At 40.7% G+C, this 27,311-nt stretch overlaps 1 protein-coding gene across 2 annotated transcripts in view; it reads left to right on the top strand.

Moving 5' to 3' along the window:
- ASCC3 (activating signal cointegrator 1 complex subunit 3) overlaps positions 1 to 27,311 on the top strand; it is a 194,592-nt gene that overhangs the window by 22,398 nt on the left and 144,883 nt on the right. For both annotated transcript variants that reach the window (XM_033143493.1, XM_033143494.1), the window contains 5 exons: positions 956 to 1,163; positions 3,310 to 3,451; positions 5,580 to 5,705; positions 21,265 to 21,465; positions 21,936 to 22,076. In XM_033143493.1, the coding sequence (XP_032999384.1) occupies positions 956 to 1,163; positions 3,310 to 3,451; positions 5,580 to 5,705; positions 21,265 to 21,465; positions 21,936 to 22,076 (818 nt within the window). The remainder of the gene's footprint in view (positions 1 to 955; positions 1,164 to 3,309; positions 3,452 to 5,579; positions 5,706 to 21,264; positions 21,466 to 21,935; positions 22,077 to 27,311) is intronic.

Raw genomic sequence — 27,311 nt, 5'->3', positions numbered from 1 at the left:
AGTCATACCTTGCGGGATGTGTACGTTCAGGTTACACACCGTGGTGACCCGGAAGTAATGTAACGCGTTACTTCCGGGTTCGGCGGTTCGTGCATGCGCAGACACGCCGAATCATGTCGCACACATGCGCAGACAGGGCACTTCATGATACGGACGTCATGGGTTATGAACGGGGCTCTGGAACGGATCCTGTTCGTAACCAGAGGTACCAATGTAGTTTGAAAGAAACAGAGAAACTGTTATTGGCAAGCTTTGGAACAGGCTATTGGGAACTGACTGCTTTTAATGAAAGGGATGGTGCCATGCTGGTTTTTTTTTTTTGTAATTATCAGTGTTTTTAATAAATATATTTTAAATTTATTAATGTTTAATTCTTATTTAATAATTGCTTTTTCTGTTTTTTTGCTGCTTTAAGTCCCTTTGAGGGGAAAAGTTGGGGTATAAATAAATAACAACAAAAAACCCCAATATATTAAACCATGGTTGTCTTAATTTCCTAGTTTATTCTGAAGCTATTAATCATAGTTTTCTAGTTTTGATTAAACTAGGAATGGGAAGCCTTCCTGATTAGTTTGATGACTCCTGTAAATGAAGGAGTGAAGGGGCTGTGCATGCAGCCAAAAGGCTTGTTCTTATCTCAGTTTATTAAGCTAAGGTTCAGTCATTCAAATGAGGTTGAATGTGTTGTGGAAAACAAGCTGGTTATACTGTATCCACCTCCTTGCTTATCCCAGTGCTAATTATTTCCCAGTATGTGAAGTGAACTGAATGTTTCAGAATGTGTCAAGTAACCTAACAGTATTTTGGAAATTAAAAGCATTCTCAAAAGAAAGCCCCCCCCCCAACTTTTAAAAATAATGTTCCAAACTACATATAAATTTAATAACTTTGCTAAAAACTCACATTGCAGACAGCATGGTGCTACAAATAGTTGTACCCTTTTTGCATGTTGCAGAACAGTGCAGGAAGCTTGCTGGAGAAAACACTAAGCCCAACTATGGCTGTCAAGTAACAATTCAGTCTGAACAAGAGAAGCAGTTAATGAAACTATGTCGTCGTGAAGAAAAGCGGAATGCCCGGCGAGAAAAACGAACTGGGGAGGATGGAGACGTTTTTGCCGATGGAGGAATGTGCTTTGATCCCAAAGAGCTCCGCAGTCAAAGGTAATAAATGCCATCAGTGGAAAAACGCTGTTCTTGTTAACTTTTAATGTACAGTAAGCATTTGTTCTCTCTTAGTGCATCTTTAGGGATTAGATAGACCTGACCTTCAGGGCATGTTTTATTACAACTACAGATTATTTTTGGTATGAAACAAAAGAGCAGTGATCTGCCTAATTATATTCTCCACAGTCTAACCCACACAGGTTAGAGGTAAAGATGCAAAAGGCACCCTATCATTCTTGGGTACTGTGCATTTAGTTTAAAACATAGAAGGTCTATATTCATTGCGTTAAAACCAGCTGTCTCGTCATTAGATCAGTCCCCTTTCACATTGCCGTTGTATTATGGATGGGGAGTGGGGCGTACAGAAAGCTTGATAACAATATTTGTTTATTTCTAAAATAGGATGTATTTAGGCAGATACCTTAGCGGAAGCAGACTGGTAAGAAAGGGTGGATGATCTCTTCCAATAATAAAGACCTTGCATCAGTGCAGAAAGGAGTGGGAGACGGAATGGTCCTCACTTTGCCCCTATATTTGTTGGAACCAGCCCATTTTAGGGCTAGCACCACTATGCTGCTGGGGGATATCTCCGGTGGCAGACGACTGTCCTTGGCCACTAACTCTTGCTTGCTGGGGAGAGACGCTAGCTGGCTGTCAGAACATTGCTGCACTCTCTTCCTTGTTTAAGCTAGGCCTGCCTCTTGGCTTGAAAATCACCTCAGCTTCCCTCCAGTCCAGCTGTGAGTGGAACAGCGGTTATCCTTGCCGGCTCCTTTTTCTTTGTTGAAGGAAGAAGAACCCCCTCCCCTCTTTAAAAGATGTTGCCAGGCTTCCTGCGTATGCCAGAAAGCAAGTGAGACCTGTCCTTTAATGGGCAGGCTGTGTCCTTTACTCCATACCAGTGGAGAAGATAAAGTGTACGAGGAAGATGAGGTAGTGGGAGAAGATGAGGAAATGCAGTGGAGGAAGTGAGGGAGAAAGGTGTCAGGGGGACATTGAGGGTTGGGCTACAATTAGAGACTAGTCGGGGAACAGTAAGGTGTGTAATAATAAAGCCAAAAGCTTTTTCTTCTTTCCATTGTTTTTTCTACTTCCCTTGCCCCTTCAACCTTTTTTCCAACCCTGTATGTACCCGTCCAGTGGAAATTTCTGGGCTATTCACCATTTGATCACCACCTTAATTAAGATGAGCACCATTCATTATTTGCTTCCTGAAGAGAGAGCTCTTGCTTTGACCAGCATTTTACAATCTTGTTTTCCACCCAACTCCTCTCCTTGTACAGTTTTGGGTTTAGCATATTACATTTTGCTTACTTTTTACTCATCAGTATTTTGTTGCGTGTAATAGTGCTACAAGTTTTAGCTTGGATGCTAGATGAGTGATAGGACTCCATCTTTCTCCACCGTAAAGTTTTATTGTCAAGCTTCTTCTCCCATCTATAAAAGCTGCTCAGTGTATGAATTGGCCCAAGTTTCTTGCAGTCCTCCCGACTGGCTTTTTTTGTGATTTGTCAGGATCAACGTTCAAAAAAATGTTCTTGGGAACTATTGCGCCTTTGTCTGGTATACCAGGAGTGAACCACCAATCGGCATGGAATCGGTATGGGAGGGACAGGAACAAAAAACAAGAGGGAAAATGGAATGGTGTATCCTGCAGCAGGGCATGAATGGCTACTGGTCCTACATACTGTAACATTTTGTTTCAGGTCACACTTGTTCTCTTTTGAATATTTATTTCGAAGCTGAATTTGCATGGTGGGAGGAAGGTTCCGTGTGAATTCGCCTAAGCAGTCACCTTTGGGTGTTAGTCTCCTTTGTAGAAAGCCGAATTTAATTGAAACTTCATGCTGTATACTATTTAAAAAGAAAAAGAAAAGATGGAAAACCAGTAGATAATTAAAAAAAAAAACCACTCCCAAACAGGCTGTGAAAAGTTATTCTATATTGATGTGTTTACTGAATTAAAAAGCAACTGAGAGAAATTTCATAGTTCCTGTGTGTTTCAATAGGAGGTTCATTCATTTTATAATACAGGTTTGCTCAAGTAAAATGTGTTTCTAACAACTGTAATACACATAAATGTTTTGCTGAGTTTGCATAATATAACCTTTTGATTATAATGTGGTTTATTTTGTGATTACAGAGAACAAGCGCTTTTGAATGCCCGCACAGTGCCAGTGCTAGGCAGACAGCGAGACACAGAATTTGAAAAAATTCATTACCCTCACGTTTACGACTCTCAAGCTGAAGCTAGGAGAACCTCAGCATTTATTGGAGGATCAAAGGTATGCTTTGGGTGTTTGTTTCTAAATTCTGCATTTGAGGGAGTGTGAAACTTGTTTAAAAGCATTTGTATATTAAAAAGAAACACATTTTCTGCTCAAAGGAGGCAATAATTTGTCTTCACGTTGATTTAATAATGTTTTCCCCTACTCAATGAACACTAGCATGTTTGGTAATCTTGGTGACAGCCAGAAGTCACTTATTCCAGGGAGATCCTGCTGAATTCATTGCCATTAGTTCCACTAAAGTGGTTTTGAGGTCTTGGCAGCCTCTGCCATACTCAGCTGTTTTTCTTGGAATATTGAAAGTGGAACAATCCTCTTAAGGACTATTGGTGGGATTATATATATAACGGACCACCCGGCAGTTAAAGACATTGCTACAAGCTTTCACATTATGGTTGTGAATTAAAGCTGTTCCTGAGTGGAGCTGGTTTTGGTGGCTCTCAGGTTACAGCGTTTCAAGTCTTTCCTAGCTGAAACAGTGCCGGATGTATTTGTCCTCCAAATCCAGCCTTTGGGTTTAGAGCTCCATGTTAATTAGAAATCAAAACAAGCGCTGTTCTCTACCTCCTAGCCATGGGTAAGAGATCGGGCAAGTGTCCCAAGCTCACAATTTCTCTCATTTGATCTCGCATGTGATTTTATGCCATACCATCTGTGTTTCAATACAGGTGTGATTGGCTTTTAGGTAGAGTTCGAAAACACACATCTGCAAAACTTGCTTAAAGGGTTGGTAGAGAAATTTTGTTGGCTGTGAAAATTTTTTGGCATTACAGTGGGGGGCAGGGGAAAAGTTGTGGGGGGGAGGAGAGAGGAGGATATGAGGGAGTGTGAAACCTACAGCATGCCTCCAGATGTGGTTTGAAAGAGAGAGAGAAAGAGAGAGAGAGAACACACAAAACAGCTCAAGAGCAGCTCAACTGGATCAGATCAGTGGGCCAAGTAGCCCAGCATCCTGTTATCACAGTGGCAAACCAGATGCCTCTGGGAAGGCCGTAAGCAGGATTTGAGCACAGCAGTTCACTTCACACATGCGATTTCCAGCAACTGATGTTTAGAGGTGTAGAGCATCAGCCAGTGGTGATAGAACAAAACCATCATGGTTAGTAATCAGTGGTAGCCTTTTCATTCCTGAATTCCTCTTTCAGCGCCATCTAAGAGAAGATACTATGAAATAGGACATGCAGGTGATTTAGCACTTTGTGCTTTGAAATAGACTTTTTCTGTAAATAAAAAAGCTTGTGACAATATATTTAAAGTAGTGGACAGTTTAATGAAAGATACTTACTGATTCTGTACCTTTGCCTTTGTGGTGCAGAACATGTCCGCCAGTAGGTTGAATTAAGTAATATGAAATTTTTGTACTTCAAGCTCTTTTCCTAACAGAATTAATAAATCTGGTTAACTTAACTGGTCACTACCACCCAAAATGCAAGCATTTAAAACACGTATTGCAACCACTTTGAAGCTGTTGTTTTTTTACAATCAAATAAACAAACAGCAAGAAACCAAATACCTTGCGGATGCACATTTTTGTAATCATCAGTATGACTTTCTCCAAACCACTTACTCAATTTCTGGTCTCCTTACACATTTTTTACCACTTGGAAAGTTACTTCACATTGTATTTCTACTGTCCAAGAGGATATCTTAAATAATCAAGATAAAATCAAATTACAAGCAGAAGCCTTTCTCTAGAGTTAATATAATTGAAGCAATGAAATAAATAGCTGCATACAGATTCAATTTTACCATTATTTTCATAAAGATTTAATTGATGTTCTATATAGATTTTTGATCTCTCCCTTTCCCCTAGAAGGTTTACTTTGAAACCCTCATGTAAAACTGTGTTGTTGTTGTTTTTTATTTGGAGAACCCCCAAATAATCCCTTAAAGTTCACTAAAATCTGTAGTGGAGGTGAGACTGATTTCCCCCCCCTTGGAATTCCAGGAAATTGTTTTGCTTAGTTTTTGCTGCTTTGTGCTTTTTGCTACTAGCTGTGTTATTTTTGTACTCTGTTCAAACTGATTTTTACCTGTTGGTGGAGGGGTTTCAAAACATTATGTATTCAGCTAATTATTTTAAGTTGTTTCCCCCCCTTTCTTTTCTCCTACTTAATTTTCACAGATGCTTCTGCCAGAAGGTATTGAGAGAGAAAATAACAAAATGTATGAAGAAGTAAAGATCCCTCACACCGAACCGATGCCTATTGGTTTGGAGGAAAAACCAGTTTACATTAACGATTTGGATGAGGTGAGGAAAACTTAACTTTTGTGGTGTGCTATGGAACATGTATACAAACTTTTGTTCCATTGTATCAATATTGAATCAGGTGTGTTTGAAAGAAAAAGATAAATTCAATTTTTGTGTGTGGTTTAATATTGGTATCAGGTTGGATCAAGGATTGTTTTGGACAAGCTGCACGTCACTGAGCACCCCCACCCCCATTCCACTGCCACCCCACCCCACATCTCCCACTGTCAGCACTCAACAGTGGATTTTTTTGCAGGCACAGAAGGTTTGCAGTGGGGAAGAAAGGGCAAGAAGGCCCCCTTGTGCAAGCCAAGCTTTCTTTGAACTTCTCTGGATTCAAGCCACAGTGTTCTCACATGTTCTAACACTTTACAGCATGGCATAAGTAGCAAAAATACAAATGCTTGCTTTTATTGGGTGGGGTGGCAAAGGTGGTAGAACATCAAATCCAAGATCACTCTGGTCAGTGACCGGAATAAATCAATTCATTCGTTCAAGATGGAAGAAACAGGAGGAGAATATAGGAATTATTTATAGACCGTAATTTTGTTTTCTTTAGTTGGAATCTTGATAATGTAATCTGCCATAACCCTCTGTCAATACATAATCTTTAATCAGTCTGGATGCAGGTGTCTGTGTGTCAAATGCATGCTACAAAAACCAGAAAATTAAAGTATTTCAAGGGTAGGTATTAAGCATGACTTAATGTGCAAGTTAAAGAATTATGCCTTCATTGAGAATTTTCTTTTTCCCAGCAGTACACCATAGTTGCAAATAAGAAATTGGTGTTGGCAATACCCCACAATGTAAAGTATAAACAATTACAAAAACATACACAAAATAGTTATGACGAAAAAAGCAAGTTTTTCACAAAGAGGTTCTGACGGCGGGGGGGGGGGATAGAGATTTTATTTTGTTTGTAAAAAGGCTTTGTAAACCTGTGGGATACTGTTGACCCCTGATACTGTTGGTTGAGATACTAAGGGATTTGTCTGTTGGGAAAATAAACAATTTCCCCTCTGTACTCCTTTGCTGCAAGAAATGGCAATAAGAGGTTCTGGGTTAAGTATTTGTAGACATGAATTAACTAGCAAGCTACATTTTGGACAGTTTCTTTGACACCTAGCACCTTGTGTGCATAGTCTTTGAGCTTCCTCTTTCATTTCACTAGGACTAAAACTGATTTTCAAATGCTGTAAGAATAAATCTAGATTTTCCTCAAGATTTGGGGTGGTGGGGCTGGATTGCTACATGGTAATTTATGGTGGGATATTGGGAACATGATGTTATGGAGTGAGCCACATAAAAGTATAATATGGGGGGTACATTTGACCCCCCAGCTATTTGTGAAGCACTACAGGCTAGTCTAAGAGGCAGAGATGTAACCAAGGCAACTCACTGAGCAGGAATTTAAATCCATTTCTCTCTGGTTCAGGTCATACAGTCCTTTTTTCTATATACCTCTCTTATTATTGCACTAATTATGCAATAATACAGAATGTTTGATTAGCTTTTGGGCATCATCCAGCAAATGTTTAACACTTTGGGCTCTCTGATTTCACTTAGAAAAGCACAAGTGCTTAATTTTGGTTACACGATGCCCAGTAGGTGGTAAAAGGACATCTGTCAACTGGTTTTCAATAGATTCCAGTGGCAGATGGAAAACTGAAATGCTATTCCATAAGCCTTTGGAGCTAAAGGAGGTACATTATTGTACTTGTGACCTTTTCCTCTACACTTCTTCCAATATTTTTAGCCAATGGAGCATAGTCGTGTAAGCTGCTTGTTAGAAGTTGAGCCGGGATTTTTAGTACCCATTGCAGGATTTCATACTTTGGCAGAGTGCATCTCTTATTTGAAAATTAAATGTGATTTTGAAGTATTGGCATCATAGTAATTAAAAGGATGACCTTCACACATTTTGCTTAAAATGCAAAGGGTCCCTAGAAATATGCCTGCGGTTGGATAACAGTTGATCTATAATGTTTTGAAACTTGTGGCTTCCAGTCCAGCCTGCCTTGGTGGCAGTCCCCACGACAGTGGAGGATCAGCAGACTAAAAAGAAAAATGGTCCAGTTTGCTAAACTTTCCTATATAACATGCTTACTTTATGCATCCCTGAAGTGTGTGCTTTTAAGGTATTAAAATCTTGCTGTTTACTTGGGACTAAGAGAAGTTTTTCCTTTTCCTTGGCTGACCAAGTGAATGGTGGCCTTCCCTTCCTTCCACAGGTAATTTATGCTGCTTTTACAGGCCTAGTATTTGCCATCCTGACAAAGCAGTGCAAAGCCCATGCTGCTGTTTCTCTAACATTTTGCCAGAGCGTACTTCTGATAGAAAGAGGGATAGCCAAGACTGGTTGTGTGGAAGTCTTTCTTGGCCTAATGCAAAGCTTTGCCGTGGTTTATCCTGGGCTGGCCAGACTGCTGTGATCCTATCATGCCTTCCGCTATGCTCTTCCTTCCTCAAAAACAGAATGCTGTTGTGGTGCAAGCAAGGAGCCGCCAGGTAGAGGCTGATGTGCAGTACCAGAATGGGAGTGTGTAGGCCAGCGCTTTGAAACTATTTACAGGGCTGCAATACAAGGTGAAACCTGTTCTCTTCACCGCTCTCCTAAGGCTAAAGAAAGGCTTACCTAACACATCTATGTTGCTGATGAATGGCTCTACTGTTACCTAAAGTGGATGGCCGTGATAAGGATTTATTTCCTTGTTTCATGTCATTTCCATTTTCTTTCACTTGCTGTAATTAATCGATGGCCCAAATAAATAAAAAAGTACATATTTTTCTTTGCATAATGGTTAGGAATGATTACAAAATCAATACCCTCATTTTCTTTCCGTAATGTTTTCTTGCTTTTATGGTTTTAGTTAATAAGCAGGGCTGGTTGAAGGCAGACATATTAATGTATAAATTTTACTTTTGACGTCAGCCTTCAGGATGTTTTGACTGTTCCTTAGGTTCCCTTGAAGAATGAGGTCAATCAGTATTGTTTTTTAGATATTTCATGAAAGCTTGACAGTAACTGATGTCTTTTGAAGAATATTGTTGCTGTGTGTGCAGCCATGACAACATTCTGTAGCAAAACAAGCAGGAGGGGATAGGTGTGAGTGTGTACATTTCTTCTACCACTATTTTAATAACCTGAAATCCTTACTATTGGGAGTAACAAGTGCTCTGTTTGTCTGGTGTTGGAAGAAATGCATTGGCATAACTGGGCAAGGAGGCAAGCTTTGATTCTCCTGCCTCCTGCATACCTCCACATCCCCTTAAAACTGTTCCGATGACGAAAGGAGCTCTGTTTGAAAGGTGCGTATCATGCACCAGAGAAGTTCCTGAGCTAACTAAACACTATCACTTTTTGGTGTGGCAGGACTACTAGATTTTGAAAATGCAGAACAAGTTATTGTTTGCGGATGGTAACGGGGAGGATGGGGTATATTTATATATAGCAGTCATTTATATAACCATGTACATTATTAAGAAGTGAAAAATTTAAAATGCTATTTATGCATCTTTTAAGAGCTGTCCGGATAGCATAAAATGCAGCATTAATGACCTTCATTTTTGCTCAGATATTCTGATGTAATACAGTAATTTATCTTCTTCCTGTTTTGAAGTTGAGCTATTTTTTCCTTCTGCCTAGACGTATTGGGGCCACATATCTGAAATGTTTATAAAAGCAAGTTTTGAAAATAGTTGGTAGGCATTATTCTTAGGCTGATTATCTTCTGCCACGAACTTCCCAGTCATTTGGTTGCTAGCAAGTTGTTTGGCTGCAGCTAGCTGGGCTTTATCAGGCAGATGGTTTCAATACTGGATGAGACCCTATCACAGGACCACTTGCATTTATTTAGCAGGGGCTTACAGAGCCACTCTCCCCAGGATGGCTTCAGCTGCATGAAACCTTGAGCCACGCGGTGGGCGTATGCTTGCTCATTAATGTAAGATATGCACAAGCTTTTTGCTCACAAGTGCAGCCCATTCAGACCTCCTTATGTGGTGAGCTGCAATTTCAACAAGGTGGTCTACATCATAACCAAAGTTTCCCATTTAGTCTTAACTGGAAAACTATACTTGCCAGTTTCAGTACCAGCCAGGAACTTAAACCAACTTCAAACCTTGGCTTAAGAAATTGCCACTTGCATTTTCTAGCCCAGTCCAATATCCAGAATCCTGTGCTGATCAGTTTGGGAGAAGTGGAGGGGGTAAAGTTGGATTCAGGCACCTCCATTCCTTCCAAAGAAGGTTTCAGCATTCAAAAAACCCACAAAAAATGCTTATATAGACTGAGCTGCTGCACATGCATTTTGTTGGAATGGATGCAGTATCACTTGTCTACAAGAATCATGTACATTTGTATAGCAAGATGCACTTAATAAAGGCATGCAATGAAAGAACAGTGGGAGTTCATATTAACCAACAGTACACCTTCACTTGCTGTCTAGGCACAATGTATTCATGAGAGCTATCCAGACACCTTGAAAAATGTTAATGTAGAAAATAGGTGCTAAGTGTTGGTTCCTGTGGAGTATTTCCTAATGTGTTCATCTTTTTTAAAAAAAAATGGGGGGGGATGGTTTAATAGGCTTTTAAAGTTTTAAAACATACCTATAAAATTGGGGATTGGTGGTGAAGGGAGGTGGCCATAAGACTCATGGGTATTGATTTTAATCATGGTATTAATTACCAAGTAGAAAGCTTCCATTTGCATTATTGATTGTAATCAATGCTCTCTATTTGTACATCAGTTAGTATTCCATGGTTTATTGTCCAGCTGAATATAGCTTCCTCTCTCTCTTTGCTGTTCCTGTGTTAGTGTAACAAAACGTGCAGTTACAAACAAGTAAAAATAAACATTTAGTTGAAACTTTTTAGCTCAGAATGCATTGTAGCTCATCAAGCCTTGAGCTGGTCCAGAGACAAAATTGGACACAGAATATGTATCATGTAAACCATGGGTAAGCAAACTAAGGCCTGGGGGCCGGATCTGGCCCAATCGCCTTCTAAATTCGGCCCATGGACGGTCCCATGTCCTTTTATTTAAAATGCATCTCTAGGTTATTTGTGGGGCCTGCCTGGTGTTTTTAAATGAGTAGAATGTGTGCTTTTATTTAAAATGCATCTCTGGGTTATTTGTGGGGCACAGGAATTCATTCATATTTTTTTTCAAAATATAGTCTGCCCCCCCCCACAAGATCTGAGGGACAGTGGACTGGTCCCCTGCTGAAATAGTTTGCTGACCCCTGATGTAAACCAATGGGAAACTAGGGTGCTAGCTGGAGCGTCTCAAGCCATGCTGTAGCTGAAATGTATGTGGGAAATAGGGAGAGTTCTGGATTGAAGTGGTAATGGTGGTGAATTGCTAATAGTCTGAAGGGTTGGGTTTATGCAGGGGTGAAGAACATGTGGCTTCAGATGTTGCTGCATTACAACTCCCACCATCCCCTACCATTGGCTAGACTGGCTGAGATTGATGGAAGCTGAAGTCCAACAAAAGAGTGGCCCTGATCAGAGGGTGGAATCCTTGTTAGTAAGTTGAGGTGCCCAGGACAGCCCCACAGATGCTCAAAACCACTGGGCATATAAATGTATTTTTCCACCAGTAAATAAGGAATAAATATTCAGAATTCTTGGGACTCAAATATAGCTCTTAAAGCAAATGTCATGGAATCGCTAGAGTCAGTCCAGTTGGTGATCCAGGTTCATACGTGTTTTGTTAAACTCCCAGTGTATCTTTGCTCCTCTTGTTCCTCATTCTACAACCTTCTTGTTTCCTAGAACAGGAACATAGAAGCTGCCTTATACTGAGTCATACTCTTGATTCAACTAGTTCAGTATTGTCCACATCGAGGGTGGGGAACCTGTGGCCCTCCATATGTGGCTGGATTTCAATTCTCGTCTGGCCTAGCTAGCATGGCCAATGGTCAGGAATGATGGGAACTGTAGTAAAACAACATATGGAGGGCCACAGGTTCTCCACCCCAGCTCTACACTAACTAGCAGTGTCTCTCCAAAGTTTTAGGCAGGGATCTTTTCTATCCCTACCTGAAAATTGCAGGAATTTAGTCGGGGATGTTTTTCATACAATTGATGTACCCTACTTCTGACCTACAACTCTTTCCTAGATACCTAGTGAAGGACTTTGAATGTCGCCCCTTCAAATCACTTTAAAAAAAAAAAAAACGGATTTCTAGAAGTTGCACATGAAATACTTTTATTTTGTGTTACAGGCTACGTTTCTTTTATTTAAAGGTTTCAATAAATTAGGCCAGTTTTAAACTGCCTGAGGAGTTACACACACCTTGTGGGGCTTCCTTCTTATACAAGTTGGAGAACAATCTGCACATGTAGTGCGGAAAATTACTCGATTGCAAAAGTTTTACCTGCATAAAAATAGTAAAGTACTTCAGATTATAACCATACATTTACACCTTGGTTTTAAATTTGTTCTAGCTAAGGAAAATGTTTGGTGAAATTAAAATGTAAAGAGTTTTCCTCAGTTGTTTTTTTTTAAGCAACCGTTGTGTAACTTCTACTTCAGGAAACATGAAGTTTCTGCTTTGTTCCCATATAATTACTAGGAAACAACTAGTGTTTGAACACTGTTATTAACTGGAGTTAAGATTTTTGTGTAGCACGCTTGATGAAAATTATACAAACAGTAGAAACATTCTTAATTATTCTAAAGGTTTTGCATGTTAAAAGTATGTTGTTCATAACAATAATGAACTGTCATCTTGTTTCAGTCTTAGACATTAAGAACATATACGTAATGTGCCCTAAAAATTATAGATGATAATTATTAGGGAAACTATTCTTCTCCAGAACAGGCTGTAACGTCTGATAATATTTTAGGTACTTGGAGAATTTGCCTGTTAGAATGTTTCAAAGTATAAAACACAACTTAAAATAGAAACTATGTTTACAGAGTTTACAGGGGAATTTTATGGGTGTTTTTCTTTGGGGGGAAGCAGGGGGGGGATCTCTTGGTGGAGCTATCACATCTTGCTAACCCGTATCAGCTCATAGCATCCAGGGTAAGAGGTGGGAAACTTTATTTTTTTACCTTTTTGAGGGGGTGCTTCTTCCCCCATTGCAGTCAGCTGGAAGAAATTAACTACACCACCTCCAGGGCTGGCATAGATAGGGCCATTTTTGGGGATATGTCTGTGGAATGAAGGGTTAGGATCCTGTGGGTCCTCAGCCAACTCCAATATGTGCTTGTGGAGTTTTCCATAGGCTTACCAGATGCTCTTCCCAAAAGGTCTCCCAACCTTCTGTAGCAGATTCTGGTGAAGTAGAGTACTGTCATGGGCAGAAAAGGGAAGTCCCATTTGTGCAAACAGAAGTCCCATGTTGTAATTTGGATGCCACAACTTGATATCATCTACGACAGGGGTTGTCAACCTTTTTGATGCCATGGGCACATTTCAAATTTTCAGAGTACAGTGGGTTACAGTTACAAAATGGCTTCCAAGGGGGTGTGGCATAGCACAAAATGGGTGTCGTGGGGGACATGGCAGGACACACAATTAGAGAAGGTACTGTCAAGATGAAGCTTTTCCATATTTGTATTTCTATGTTCTTTGCCTGAAAGTAAATAGCTTGCATAAATATGAGATGTGCCTTTCACCAAGTCCCCACCCCCAATATTCCTTCTGTGCAAATTGATGTAATGGTACTAATTTTGTCAAATTATCAATTTTAATACATTTTTGCTTTAAAGTAAGTGATCTGCTTTGGGGCTGTGAGATTGAAATTAGGATACAAGCAAACGAAAAGGTAACCATGTCGACCCATAAGGGAAAAAACCAAAATACACATTAGGTAATACCGTTATTAGACCAACCAAAATGTCACAAAACATTGTGCAAGTTTTTAAGGAAAAAAAAAAGTTTTCTTTGTCTGAATTTTCTCTCATGTTCCACCTTAAGATGCTTACAAAATGCATACAAACATGATGGCTTGAGGAACAGCCTTTTCTTTATGCCCACCACCTTGCATTTTTGATTATCTAACCTGATGAAGAGTTATTGGGATCCTGAACGCTTACACATAATTAGTTGCTTACTCTAGCTTGCTATTGTATGAGAGAAAGAACAAGAAAAAAAAGTGCACTCTAAAAAGTAGATGCTCACGACATTTGTGTTCCCCCTCCCAGAAGGAAGTTCTTTCCATTCTCTGTTGCCTCACTCCTACTTGATGGGTTAACGTTTATTATCTCTGTCAGCTATAATTACCCTTTAAAGTAGTGTGTGTTAGTTCTTCCCCTTTTTGTTAAATAGATACTGTAGCACCAAGCTTGAAGGAGGTGGTTTATCTCCCATCATAAGAGAACAAGCAAGTTAAATATGTACTCTGAAAATCATTATTCAGTACATGTGGAGATCTCTAAAGTGATAAGATTGTTAAGAGCTTTAATCGTGACTCATGCCTGAACAGCTGGAAGCTGTGCCATTAGTTAGTGCCTGTAGAGAAGGAAATTTCACTCACAGTCTTTCTCCTCAACCGTTTTATTTCGCAGTAAATACACATTTGTTGAGCACACCTTCCAACCAGTTTGTGCTTCTGTTGCTGTGAAATCATGTTTTCCAAGAACTTAAAGCGCAGTAGGGCGAACCAGGTGCTCTTCTAGACAGCACATTTGTTTTCTAATGTGATTGCGAGGCTGAGTGGAATATGGTTGGATGAGCATATCGGGCACCTGTTGAATATTTTCGTAGTTTAGTTATGGATGACACAGGGTTAATCCCCACTCTCCTCCACACATCCTCGTGTTGTTAATTTCAAGCTGTGCAAAAGTAGGGAATACCAGCAAAGCTACCTCCTGTAACAGTGACCTGGCATTTTGTTGAATGTGTTGCTGAGCTTTTATCTACTCCCACCCCAATGTATCTTTAAACATTGTTTGGAAGCTGTGCACTCCACCTTGTTTAATAGCTCTCTTGACTCACGAGAGTTTGTAATTTATTACTTTTAAACAGTTAAATTTAAGAAATATAAAAGGGGGGAATATAGTAGTTAAAACAGCATGTAAAATAGCAGGCAGGCTAAAACAATGCTAAAAACAGGCTCCAAATAAATTTACAGTTAAAAGTCCTGGGTTTTCACCTTGTGTCAACAACTCATAACAGGGTATTGTATAATCTGGATGTCTTGACAGAGAAGGCCCAATCCATGATGGTCATTCTCTTTACCTCACTAGGTTGGGAAGAGTTTTTCCTGATCTGATGAGCCAACTAGTTCATATAGGAACAGGAAGTTCTTGAAGTATTCCAATCCGAAGTCAAATGTTATAGATTATCCCCTATAAAGTGCAGGGAGAGCTCATGAAGCTGTTTCAGAATTGGTGACCATTGTTTTAAATTTCATGTCGGTTAGGAGCCTAGTTGCTGAGTGTTGGACCAACTGAAGCTTCTGACATGTCTTCAAAGGCAGTCTTAATCTACGATGCATTGCAGTTTATTCTGAATGTTGCCCACACATGGGTTACAGCGGTGTTCAACACCTTCACTGTCTACTTTGTGCATTGGATGAAGTAGGCAAATGGCTAATGAAAGCTCACGCCTCCATAACTTGGTTAACTAAGGTATCACAGGGTTCTTTATTTTCTTCCCAAATGAAAGTAAATTTTATTTAGTGGGGAAACATGAATACAGCAACATGCAAAAATAAAAGCAGCGGCCCAGTTTGCATTTCCCAGTAAACTATAGGTTAAAACAAAATGGTTTGATGTGAATGAAGAATGGAATCCCCAAGGCACTGGTCCCACACTCTTGCTGTGACTATGATGAAACAAACCTGAACCTGAACTTGTGGTTTGTTTCATGTGTCCTGAGGTGTTATTGCACCTGTATTCGTCTATAGCTTATGATCTTAAAGGAAGAGTTGTACTAATCCCCCAGTTCTTTGTTGCTGGTTTGTTTTTGCAATCCAAGAGCTTGGTTCAGTTATTGCTGTAAATCTAAGGGAGGAGAGAGGCAGGGATGCTGAGAGAAGCCTTTGGTCATGTCTTGTCATAGTGACAACCGTGGGTGGGTGAATTTTTAAATTTGTTTGCACGGCCAAACATAGTTTTGCATTTGTTCTTTATATTCCAGTTTTAATTTGCCGTCTTCACTCTGTACTCCACTTGATTTTTCTAACAAGTGGGTGTTGTTGCTTGTTGCAGTGGCACAGAGGAGAAACTAGGGTAGATCACTATTTTTGTAACACAAACAGCAGAACTGTTTTCATCTACAATAACAGGACCTGACAATGTTGGCTGTAGGCATAAGATTAGCTGGCAGGTGGCTAATTGGCTTTTCCTGTGTCCTGTCATGATCCAGAAGTGCAACTGCTCACCAGCCGAGCCTTTTCATCGAAAATGTGATGTTATGTTGCTGCCAGAATCAACAGCGGAATGAAAGAAATAAGCAGCTATTGGACACTTCATGGCTGACATTAAGGTCCCACAGAACCTTGTTCAAAGGAAATATGTATTGGACCACAGGGCATTTGAGTTGGTTAATATATTACCAAATCCTCTCAATTATGTGATTGGCTGTAGGAGATCCAGGTTTAAATTGCTTCTCAGCTGCAGAATTCTGGAAAAGGTGGATATTGTTGTGGTCCAGCAAAGAAATTGTTAGCTGTTAGAGGCAAATTTTGAAGAATAGGTTGACTCTGGATTTTTTCAGAACATTTCAGCAGATCAACGGATGGTAAAATGAAATGCAACTCTGAGTAGACGGACAATAAACTCCCCAAACGGGGCAAGCTCCTTGCATTTTGTGACCTCCGGGGATATTAGATTTAAACCCAATGCCTTTGAGGCACAAACCTAACATACTACCACAGGTTAGCTGGCAACTAGGTACCAATGAGATACTGTTCTATTCACTCCTTTGTATTTCATATTCCAAGAGTGACTTGAAGGGACAAATACAAGTTGGGATAAAATATCTTACAACCATCATAAATCATCTTCCCAAAACCTATTTTAATAAGTGGATGTTACACAGCAATCTAGAATTCTGCTGCTAAACCTTTTAAAAGAGTCAACTCATAAGAACTGGCAGCATCATACCCATTAATCAATGCACAATTAAACTGTCCCAGTTTTTTTCCATTAGCCATAAAAGTCCAAATGGGCAATCTGTCCAGGGAAAGAACAAACTTAATGGTAATTTTCAGGGAAAATCAAAGCCATCACAAAGTTCAATTCTCTTCTCCATTTTGCTTGTTTATATTATTTTGTTAGGTAAAGATGTTGTTGAAGAGCAATTAATTCTTATCAAATCAGGAAAGAGTCATAAGTAGCAATGAATTTGGGAATACATGACAAGTGGAAAAGGTTTCATTGAGAAAGGGAAGCCATAATCAGATTAATGTCTAACTTTTAAAATATGCAAATTCCAGGTGTGAGGCAAGGAAATGCTTAAGTCTATTCCAACACCCTGTTCAGCTCAGTCATGTGACCTAGGATTCAAGTCTCAAAACTCAGGCCCATACTCACCTGCTGGGTTAGGTGTCAGTAGCCCTCTCAGAGGCTTCTGAATAGCGTTTGGAATGGGATAACTTTCACTAATGGTAAGTTATGCTGGCTTCCGGCAGTTAGAATTGCTCTGTAAATTGGTTCAGGACAGACAAGAAATTTTATAACTGAGATGTAGAATTTTCTGGCATAAGGAGTAGAAATAGCTCCTGTTATAGTTAGATTTCAAAAATAAGTAGAAATATTCATCCCTCACAATGGAAAAGAATCACAACATTTTTACCTTTCAGCTTTTGGCATTTGCAGCATTGGTGACTCCTGCCTATTCTTACAAAGAAAACTAGATCAGAACTACCCATTTGTCAGATCTGAGTTTGGCAATTCAGGTCGTTTTGAAACAGCTGCAAAGGGGCTGGCTAATTAAATGGGGTGCAGCAGAAAAAGCGAAATATTTTCTGGACTTCCACTAAACATTACTTTTTACCTCTTCCAACTCCTGTAGCCATCCAGATACATTTATTGCATTGTGAGGGAAAGTGACTGGCGGAGGGGAGGGGATGGGGTTGCAGGGGGCAAGTGATGAAAGGGTTAACCCTTGCTATTTTCCCATTGCTGCAAACTGATCAATTACAAACAGGCAAGAATAGAGACTTGGGTTCCTGAGCAGTGATCTGCAGCTGAAGGTATGTTGCTCAAACAGACTATTCTTTAGGTTGTCCTCATAAATTGTGGTTCCTTCTCTTTCCTCATGCCACCGTCTCTTAGAAGCACATGTTTGAAGAGCTTTCCAAGATCGCTTCATTCTTTCTGGGGCTTTGATTTCTTGTTCCTGCTGTCTTTTAGGAGTAGTGACTTGACAGACTGCCAGCCCATCTTGAAAAATCTGCCGTTGCTCACTGCTACTACTTTTCCTCCTCTGCCTGGTGTAACCATTCTTTTTTTAAAAAAAAAAATCAAAGCATGTCGGTCCCAATTCTTCTCCTGGAAACTGTTTCTGCCCTTCTCTTTTTCTTCTACACTTATGAATTGATCACACCTGGAATAGAAAACCTTAAGATGACTTTGACTTTTCACGTGGCGAGTTTCTGAGAACTGCAGTAGAAACAAAGGGAACACATTTTTCATTCCCAAGCCTGACCCCAGTTAGCATGATTATGAAATTACTTTTAAAAAAATAGATTGCATATATTAACATGCACAATCTTGCACAACAGATGTAGAATACTTATGCTAGGTTAAATACCGTATTTTTCGGGCCATAAGGCGCTCCGGACCACAAGACGCACTTGTTTTTTAAAGGGGAAAAACCAGGAAAAAATATTTTCCTGGTTTTCCTCCTCTAAAAAACACGGAGGGGGGTGCTGGAGGGGAAGCCCCTTCTCCCTTCACAGCGGCTCATCCCCGCTTCCTTAAAGGGACATGGGGACGAGGGGAGAAGGTTTCGCCCCTCCTCCCCATGTCCCTTTAAAGCAACAGGGGATAAGCCTGCTTTTGGGATTGGCGGGCAGCGCGTGGGGTGGTGGAGGAAATCCTCTACCAACCTCCCTGCCGCCCACCGATCCCAAAAGCAGGCATCGCAGCTGCCTCCCCCCACCTCCCGCCGAATACGGCGGGGGATGGGGGGAGGCAGCAGAGATGTTGGTGGTTCGTGCTAGCAGCTCCGTGAACGGTGCTGCTGGCACGATCCACCAACATCCCCTTCGCTTCCCGCCGCCTCCCCCCATCCCCCGTCGCGTTCGGCGGGACGTGGGGGGAGGCAGCGGAGGTGTTGGTGGATCGTGCTAGCAGCTCCGCTCGCCAAAAGAAGCTTCTTTCGGTGAACGGAGGTGCTGGCATGATCCAGCAACATCGCTGCTGCCTCCCCCCACCTCCCGCCGAACGCGGCAGGGGATGTGGGGAGGCAGTGGGAGCGAAGCCTTCGCTCCATAAGGCGCACAGCGATTTTCCCTTCCATTTTAGGAGGGAAAAAGTGCGTCTTATGGAGCGTAAAATACGGTAAATGATCAGTCTATTTCAACATTCTCTCTGGTGTCTGTGGCCAACCTAATGTGCCAGGAAAGCTTGCATGCACCACATCTTTGTGCCCTGTTATCTAAGTGTCAGGAATATACTATGTGAATATGTCCTTCATGAATTTACCATCTCATTAAAAAAAATATTGACGTAAGCGACGTGTTAATATTCTGTGGTAGTAGGTTTCATAGGTTTATTGTGCATTCCTGGGAGGAAATCTTAAAACTGCTTTGTTTTTGTTTTACTGTATAAAATGAAATAATAATTTCCACCCTCTCTGCTCCCTGTATACTTAAAGTCCTGGTGTTATTTGTACAGAAGATGCTTGATCCCTGTAATCATTTCAATTGCTTTTTAACATTTGCTTCTCTTAGTATACATTCCTGACAGTGGTGGGGAGCCTGTGGCCCACCACAGGTTGCTGAACCTCAGTTGCGATTGGTCCCAACTCCCATAGCCATTGCCAGGGATGATGGGAATTGTATGCCAGCAGGAACTGGGGGACTACAGGTCCCCCCCTACCCACTTCAAACACAACTTGAGGCAACTTCTGGATCCACTGCTCTCACTTGAGGCTCAAGTGGCCTTGGTGGCATGGAGTGCCTTCCATTGGCTTCAACTGTTAGTCCAGCTATGCCCTATCTTCTATCATCTATCCTCTGGTAACCACTTGGTTAGATTACTGCAACAAGTTACACATAGGGCTGCCTCTAAAGGCAGTTTGGTGCAGAGTTTGGCTGCCAGGTTGCTGAACAGGGCAAGACAGTTTGGGCATCCTTGCCTGACTGCACTGGCTGTCAAATAGTTTCTGGGTCCTATTCATAGTGCTGGTTTGGACCTATAGAGCCTTAAATGTCTCAAGACTGCAATAACTCTCCAGCTGAACTGACCCAGAACCTGCAATAATAATATGAGGCCCTTCATGTGCCTCCTCTACAAGAGGTCCAGAGGGTGGCAACACAAGAATGTGTCTTTTCTGTGGTGGCTCTCCCTTTGTGGAATGCTCTCCCCAGGGAGGCTTGCCTGGTGCCTTTGTTATATATTTTAGGTGCCAGGCAAAAACTTTCCTCTTATCCCAGGCCTTTGACCAATTTAAAAATCTGTGGCCTTTTAAACGGGGTCGGGGGGCGGTATTGCTTTTGCTCGTTACTATGGTATGAGTTTTTGTGTTTTTATATTGAAATCCATCCCATGATCCTCAGTTGAAAGGTGGTGTAGAAATAGAAATATTCCGTTTGATATGGGCTAACCAGCATTGTGCATAGCATTATTATAATGTTCCTTGCTTATAAATCGCCTAAAATGAACTGTTATCAGTCCATAAAAAGGAGTACAAAGCCACAAGATCTATGCTGTTAGAAGAAAAAAGTTGATTGCAAAGTGGGAGGGGAAGTAAGTAATGGTGTGTTTGATTTGGTCAAAGTGGTATACTGTAATCTTAGCTGAACTTGAAAGGAGATGAAGTGTGACTAAGGGAAAAGTTGTGAGAAATGTTTATTTTTAGTAGTGAAGTGGAAAGAAAGTTGGCAGGTGATGACAACTAAGAGGACCTGAGGAGCAAAAGAGTGAAGAAGGGAATGGATAAATGTGAAACTGCTTTTCAGTTAGTTGAATGTTAGGTGTGATGTAGTCTAGGGATGGAAACTGGGGTCCTCCAGAGGTTGTTGTGACTACAGCTGAAGACTTTTATTCAAGCGAGCAATTAAAGTAATTTCTGCTTTTATAGTTTGTTTTTAACTTTGTTTTATCTTGATTGCATTTGTTGACCTTTATGTAAACCAGATAGAATCAACTGCAGGTAAGAAATGCATAAATAGTCAAAATAAATAGAAGTTGAACAAATAATATAACACGCATAATCCCTGGCTGTTGGCTGTGCTGGCTGGGGCTGATGGGAGCCAGGAATCCAGTATCATTTAGAGGGCCACTTGTTCTCCACCCTGGTGTAGTTCATAATGATGAACTGGACAAATTAAAGTTAGAATTGCACACTTTAGTCCTTGTCAACAGCAACTGTTTTAATTATTTAGTTGAATGCTTCTTTTCTTTTCTGGACTTCTATTGCAGATTGGGCAACTTGCTTTCAAGGGCATGAAAAGGTTAAATCGAATCCAGTCCATAGTTTTTGAAACTGCCTACAATACAAATGAAAACATGCTAATCTGTGCACCCACTGGGGCTGGAAAGACTAACATTGCCATGTTAACAGTTTTGCATGAAATCCGTCAGCATGTTCAGCAAGGAGTCATCAAAAAGGACGAATTTAAGGTAGGAATTTAATGAATTGCAGGACAGCTTTATAACTTATAAGATAAAGCCCATTATAGAGTTGTGCGCATTTATATGGATTCAAGAAGTTTTCAAGGACATTGTGTTTTCCCCAAGTCACACGGAGATGGAGCCTGTTGATTTACTTCATCTCTGTTATGTAATTCCTTTTTCTGTTCTGAAAATCTTATTACCCATGTGAAAAGCTTTGAAAATATATTTAGCTTTGATGCAGAACCAATTTTCAAAATGATAAGCCCGTGTAAACAAAATCTATTGTCTTTTAAAAAGCTGCACACTTATCCAGCACCGATAACCACTTTCCATATACCACTATTAAGTTTTTCCCCTGTTGCTGTAAGTGCTAGGTATAATATTTCACAATAAATTGTGATTTGTATCAGTTGCTGCAAAACCAACACTCTTGTACACTTTGCTCATTTATCAAACTGGTGTCCTTTTTTGTACAGATTGTTTATGTTGCTCCTATGAAGGCATTGGCAGCTGAGATGACAAATTACTTCAGTAAGCGGCTGGAGCCACTAGGCATCACAGTGAAAGAGCTGACTGGTGATATGCAGTTGTCGAAAAGTGAGATTCTACGAACCCAGGTATGCTACATGACAAGCATAAATATATTGATGGATGCACGCAGTAGTGTATAAATGTGCTTTAACAAAACAATGAAATATTCTTGATTCGTGAATTAAAGCAGTGATTTTTCAAACTTGCTGCCATCAGGGTAGCTTTTCTGCTGTGCTACCTGCTGCAGAAGATGGTGGGAAACATTCTAAGCTGCCTTGAAAGTCCATGCATAGAGGGAAACATTTGTGGAATATCTGAAAAGTTTTTGTATACATTTAAGCTCATTAGCAGGATTAATGTAAAGCAAGAAGTTAAATGTAACATTAAAAAAAAAATCAGGGAATAGCTAATAAATGGAATAACATGGGAAACGCAGTATTAAAAATGATAAGAAACTGCAAAAGGGGTGGAGTCGAAATATATGTTTACTGGGAAGTTTTGTATTTGTATGTCTGTAAAAAGAATCCAAATTTGGAAATAAAATTTATAAAAAAGAAAAAAGGAAGTCCATGCATAGTGCTAGTCAAGCCTTTTGCATTTCACCAGTGCCTTGCATGAGCAGAGATGACACACGCCACTCCACTGTATGCATGCTTTCAAATGGCAAGGCATAAACAGTAGTGATGAAGAAATAATTTGTCCAGTGATATTTTTTGGGGGGGAAACCAACTCCATATGAACTTCCAAATGGCCCTAGCGTCTCTTGGAAGACTCTGAAAAACTGTTTTATGCCATGGCACCAGTATCAGTGCTCTTACCGCTTGCATATCAGAGAAAGAAGCGAACAGACCTAGTGATACACAAATGGAGCTTTCAGCTTCTGTGTAAGCATAAGAAGAGTCCTGATGGATCAAGCCAAAGGCCCACTTAGCCCAGCTTCCTTTTCTCATAGTGCTGAACCAAATACCTACAGGAAACTCACAGGCAGGACCTGAGCACAGGCTCCCCATTTGTGTTCCCTAACAACTGATGTTCAGAAGCATGCTGCTTCCGACCAGGGAGGCAGCCATTTGTGGCTACTGTGTTTCTCCTAAAATAAGACACCGTCTTATATATTTTTTTCGCTCAACAAAACACAGTATGGCTTATTTTCAGGGGATGTCTTATTTTAACCGCGTCGCATCGGTACGCTGCATAGCCACGCCTCTCCAGGCTGTTTTAATGGGAGGTACCATGTCACTATGGCTTATTTTCGGGGTATGGCTTATTTTTGGGGAACGGCTTATATTTCGCAAATGCATAGAAATCCTGCTATGGCTTATTTTATGGCTATGTCTTATTTTAGGAGAAACAGGGTAGTAGCCATTGAGAGCTGTTTATATCCATTGATTATCCTTCATGAATTTGTCTGATCTTTTAAAGCCATTCCAGTTGATGACCATCACTGCCTCTTGTAGGGGTGAATCCCATAGTTGTTTAGCTATGCACTGTGTGAAAAAGTACTGAATCTTCCAACACTGAGCTTCATTGGATGTCCACGAGTTCATGCTGAAAGCATGTCTAAATCATCATCATCATCATCATTATCATCATCATCATCGCACTCTGGCTGAAAGTGAGACAGGAGAGAGCTTGTTAGAGTTCACCAAAGAGGGTTTTGCATAACTGTGGCACCATCTCTGAGAAGACCCTAAGTATGACCTGAGTTTTTAATCAGTGTCACGACAGAGAGCAGAAACTCAATTTAAGATGAGGTCCAGTTTATTTGGGTGGTGTCGGTCATAAGGGGCACTGTGCTGTTATGTATACACTGTTCTTATCTCTCTGTAGCCTTTCCATTTCTTTCCTTCAAACAGATAACAGTGGTACCTCGGGTTACATACGCTTCAGGTTAAAAACTCCGCTAACCCAGAAATAACGCTTCAGGTTAAGAACTTTGCTTCAGGATAAGAACAGAAATTGTGCTCTGGCAGTGCAGCGGCAGCGAGAGGCCCCATTAGCTAAAGTGGTGCTTCAGGTTAAGAACAGTTTCAGGTTAAGAACGGAGCTCCGGAACGAATTAAGTACTTAACCAGAGGTACCACTGTACTGAATTGTATCTAACCATTTGCATACAGGTCAACTTGCAACTTGCATATAGTTACCGGTAACTTGCTCAATCCCAGCTTTACATGTTTGCCAGCTGGCCAGCTGAAATTGCCCAAATTAAACACACACGTTGTCGACAACCCACTCACCCCAGCCTCCATATGCAACATAGGGATTTAATACTGACCTACGGTGGCTAAAGGAGTTTTGTAAGGATTATTGCAACGGAACTGTGTATTTGAAGCACTTAAGTGTTTTCAAAATGTCTCTTATCTTTTTTTTACCCTAGCTCTGATTTCTAGCCCTAAACCAGAAACTCTAGGCTCAGATGTAGGGGCTGGGATGTGCGCACAGAGCTCTGGATAAGCAGGAAGAGCCCAATTCCAGTACAGTAACTGGAAAAGTGCCACATGCAGTGGATACGTGGGTGCACAAAAAACCTGTCATGGTGAACAGACACTTAAGTCATTATGGCTGCCTTTGTTCATTTACAGTTCTTTGTGCACAGCAGAACCCAGCAGGGACTGTCTGTTTACATATTGTCTCCCCACATACTAGAAAAGGTGGAGTAGGCGAATTAGTTTCCTGAAGCTCATTTATAGAGGTTTTCTGTAAAGATCTGAGCAGCATTAATGTCTATTTTAACCAGATTTGTGGTAAGCACACTTGTGAGACAGATGTTGATGTGGTTTATTATGTTAGGTAATGTTTGAAACTCTGAGACAGAGACGTTAATAAATCCATAATGAGAGTCAGTAGCACAACTCCTACATATAACTGGTTTATTACTTTGCGAAAATACAACTTGTTTACGTAAGCTAATATTTCAGTGAAGTGGGCACTTCTCCAGTTACTCGCGCAGTGTTGATTTTCTTGAATGGGGAAATAGCTTGGAGGGGGCAAGCAGATTGTCATTTCAAAGATTAGTAGATGGATTGCTTTTGTGATGACAGTGCAGTAGAAAGAAGTGAAGCAAACAACGGACGTGTCAGAGCTGAACAGAGCAAGTAGCCCTGAGGGTGGAAAATGTTATCAGGACTTTTTGAGCTGTGTGGATTAGCACCCTGATGGGTTTGTCCGCTGATGGACTTCAGACACTTCAGCCATGATGGCTTTTCTGTCCAGTGGCAAATGATCCTGACAGAAGAGGGAACAATGCAGTTTTTCCCTTCAAGAGGAGGGCATTAACCAGCTTTGGGTAAGCTAAAGTGGACTTAATGGTTTGTGTGGGGAAGGGCTAGAATTCCTCACTTCCCAGGTGTCTTCCTGCCTTCGTCAGAGAGAACAGTTTTTGGTACAGCTCCCATTTTTGTTTGGCCTGTTTTTTGGCATAGGCTTATCTGCCTCTCGAGATATCATTGCCAAACTTGACACGAGGGCTTCCACAGGTGTGCACAGCAGTTTCCCATAGTGTTTGAGTGTTAGGTGCCATTTTGAACCAAGATGGCGGACCAAAATGTGACTCTTGATTTTACCTGATTTTTGACGTGATTGGTTCAAACTCACAAAGTGTACTACCCACTTAAAAATCACAATATTTTCTGTTTTTAAGAATACCATGCAAGGCTGGGCACTCCCTGCTAGTATATACGGTAATATAATACTAAGAGTATTTTTGTGGCACTTTAAAGTCTAACAGATGTATTATACAGTAACATAAACTGAAACAGACAAACATGGTTTCACTTCTGGAAATACAATAATTGTGATTATAATAATTTTATTATTTATTTTAGTTTTAGTTATTAAGCATGTGTGACAAAATCTCTGTATTTTCAGTCAGTATAGTCTTCATTTGGAATTGCTAATTACTCAGGTTGTTGGTTGCCCAGCTGCTGTTCTGCTCACTCTGACATTCCTTCTCCTGATGACTGCTGCTTCACTTGCAATTGTTAAAGGGCCATTGGTTCCTAAATGCTACACGAGATGGAGCCAGATATGTGTATCCTCCCATGGCTCACCTCTGTCTTTAATTCATACTCTGTGATTCCTCACCCCTTTTCTACCTACCACCTGGCAGTAAAAAACCTACTGGTTTTTTAATGGAGGAATGGAAACAGAAGAAGCCCAGTGCCACTGATATGCAGCCTTCATAACTGGGTGATACGCTGAACAGACACTTTGTGGAGTCTGTGGGTATCTTTTTCTAGTATTAAAGGTCTATTTTAATTAAACTAAAGACATATATCACACACATTCGCGCGCACACACAAACGCCAAAAAACCATTCCACACATCAGCATCACAACTCTGTGCACTGTCATAGTGAGGACAGTACAACTGGGGTAGCCTGGTTTCTTGTTTGCTGTTTTTAGGGCCAGCTTATTTTTTTTTACATGCGACACCTTTTGGAATAAAGGATTTTAAACACAAATAGGAGCAGCTGGAATCACAGAAGGTCCTCTGAAGACCCCGACATTACCAAGAAAAGTTCCCCATTAAAAATGTTACATCTGAAAAGAAAAAGCAGCTGTTATAATACTTGTATTGTCTTCCATCATAACTAGATGGAGAAAAAAAAACTAATGCTGAGCGTTTTGCACACCCACAGAGCTTCGGGATCAGAATATTTGCCTTTGATCGACATTTGGGCAGGGACCTGTAGCAATACCAAAATACATCAAGAAGCTATTGCTAATAAAGAGGAAGCCTTGTTCCTTTGCTGAGAAATCTCTTGCAGCATTTCTCCGTGGCACAGCTATTTCTTTTATTCACAAGGTAGAAAGGCATGCCCTATTTAAAATTAGATTCTTCTCGTCGTCCCCCCTTAAGCGAACTACAAATGGAAATATAAAAATGTCTGTGTCTCTTTTTCAAATGTAGCACAGTGTACCCAAAGGTTGGTAGTGGTGTTCGAGGCTGAAGATACTTAGAAAAACTTCTAGCTCTCCATAGGGAGCTGGACATCCTTTTCATATGCAATCATTTTTATAATCTGAAGTCTTCCTTATTTCACACTGTGTTCTCCCTTTATGGATTCATCTTTATAGTAGAGTGGTTTATGTGACCCAGAATAAAGTGTTACATCCCACCTGATTGTATATTTTGGGAGGAATTCAGCAGTGCTCTTGTGAACCTTCCATCAGTCCAAGCGTTGCAGCTTGCCAGATAGAATGATCCCCTCTCTCCTCCCCCTGCATGCTGTTCTAGAGGTTCTTCCGGCCCCCCATTGGCTATTTCAGGGGGTGAGGGGCAGGACAGCATAAAAGTCCCATTGTGCAAGCAGACCCAGC

This window comes from Lacerta agilis, chromosome 3 (genome assembly GCF_009819535.1).
Source record: "Lacerta agilis isolate rLacAgi1 chromosome 3, rLacAgi1.pri, whole genome shotgun sequence".
Taxonomy (NCBI): Eukaryota; Metazoa; Chordata; class Lepidosauria; order Squamata; family Lacertidae; genus Lacerta; species Lacerta agilis.
This window is presented reverse-complemented; position numbering and strand designations above follow the sequence as displayed.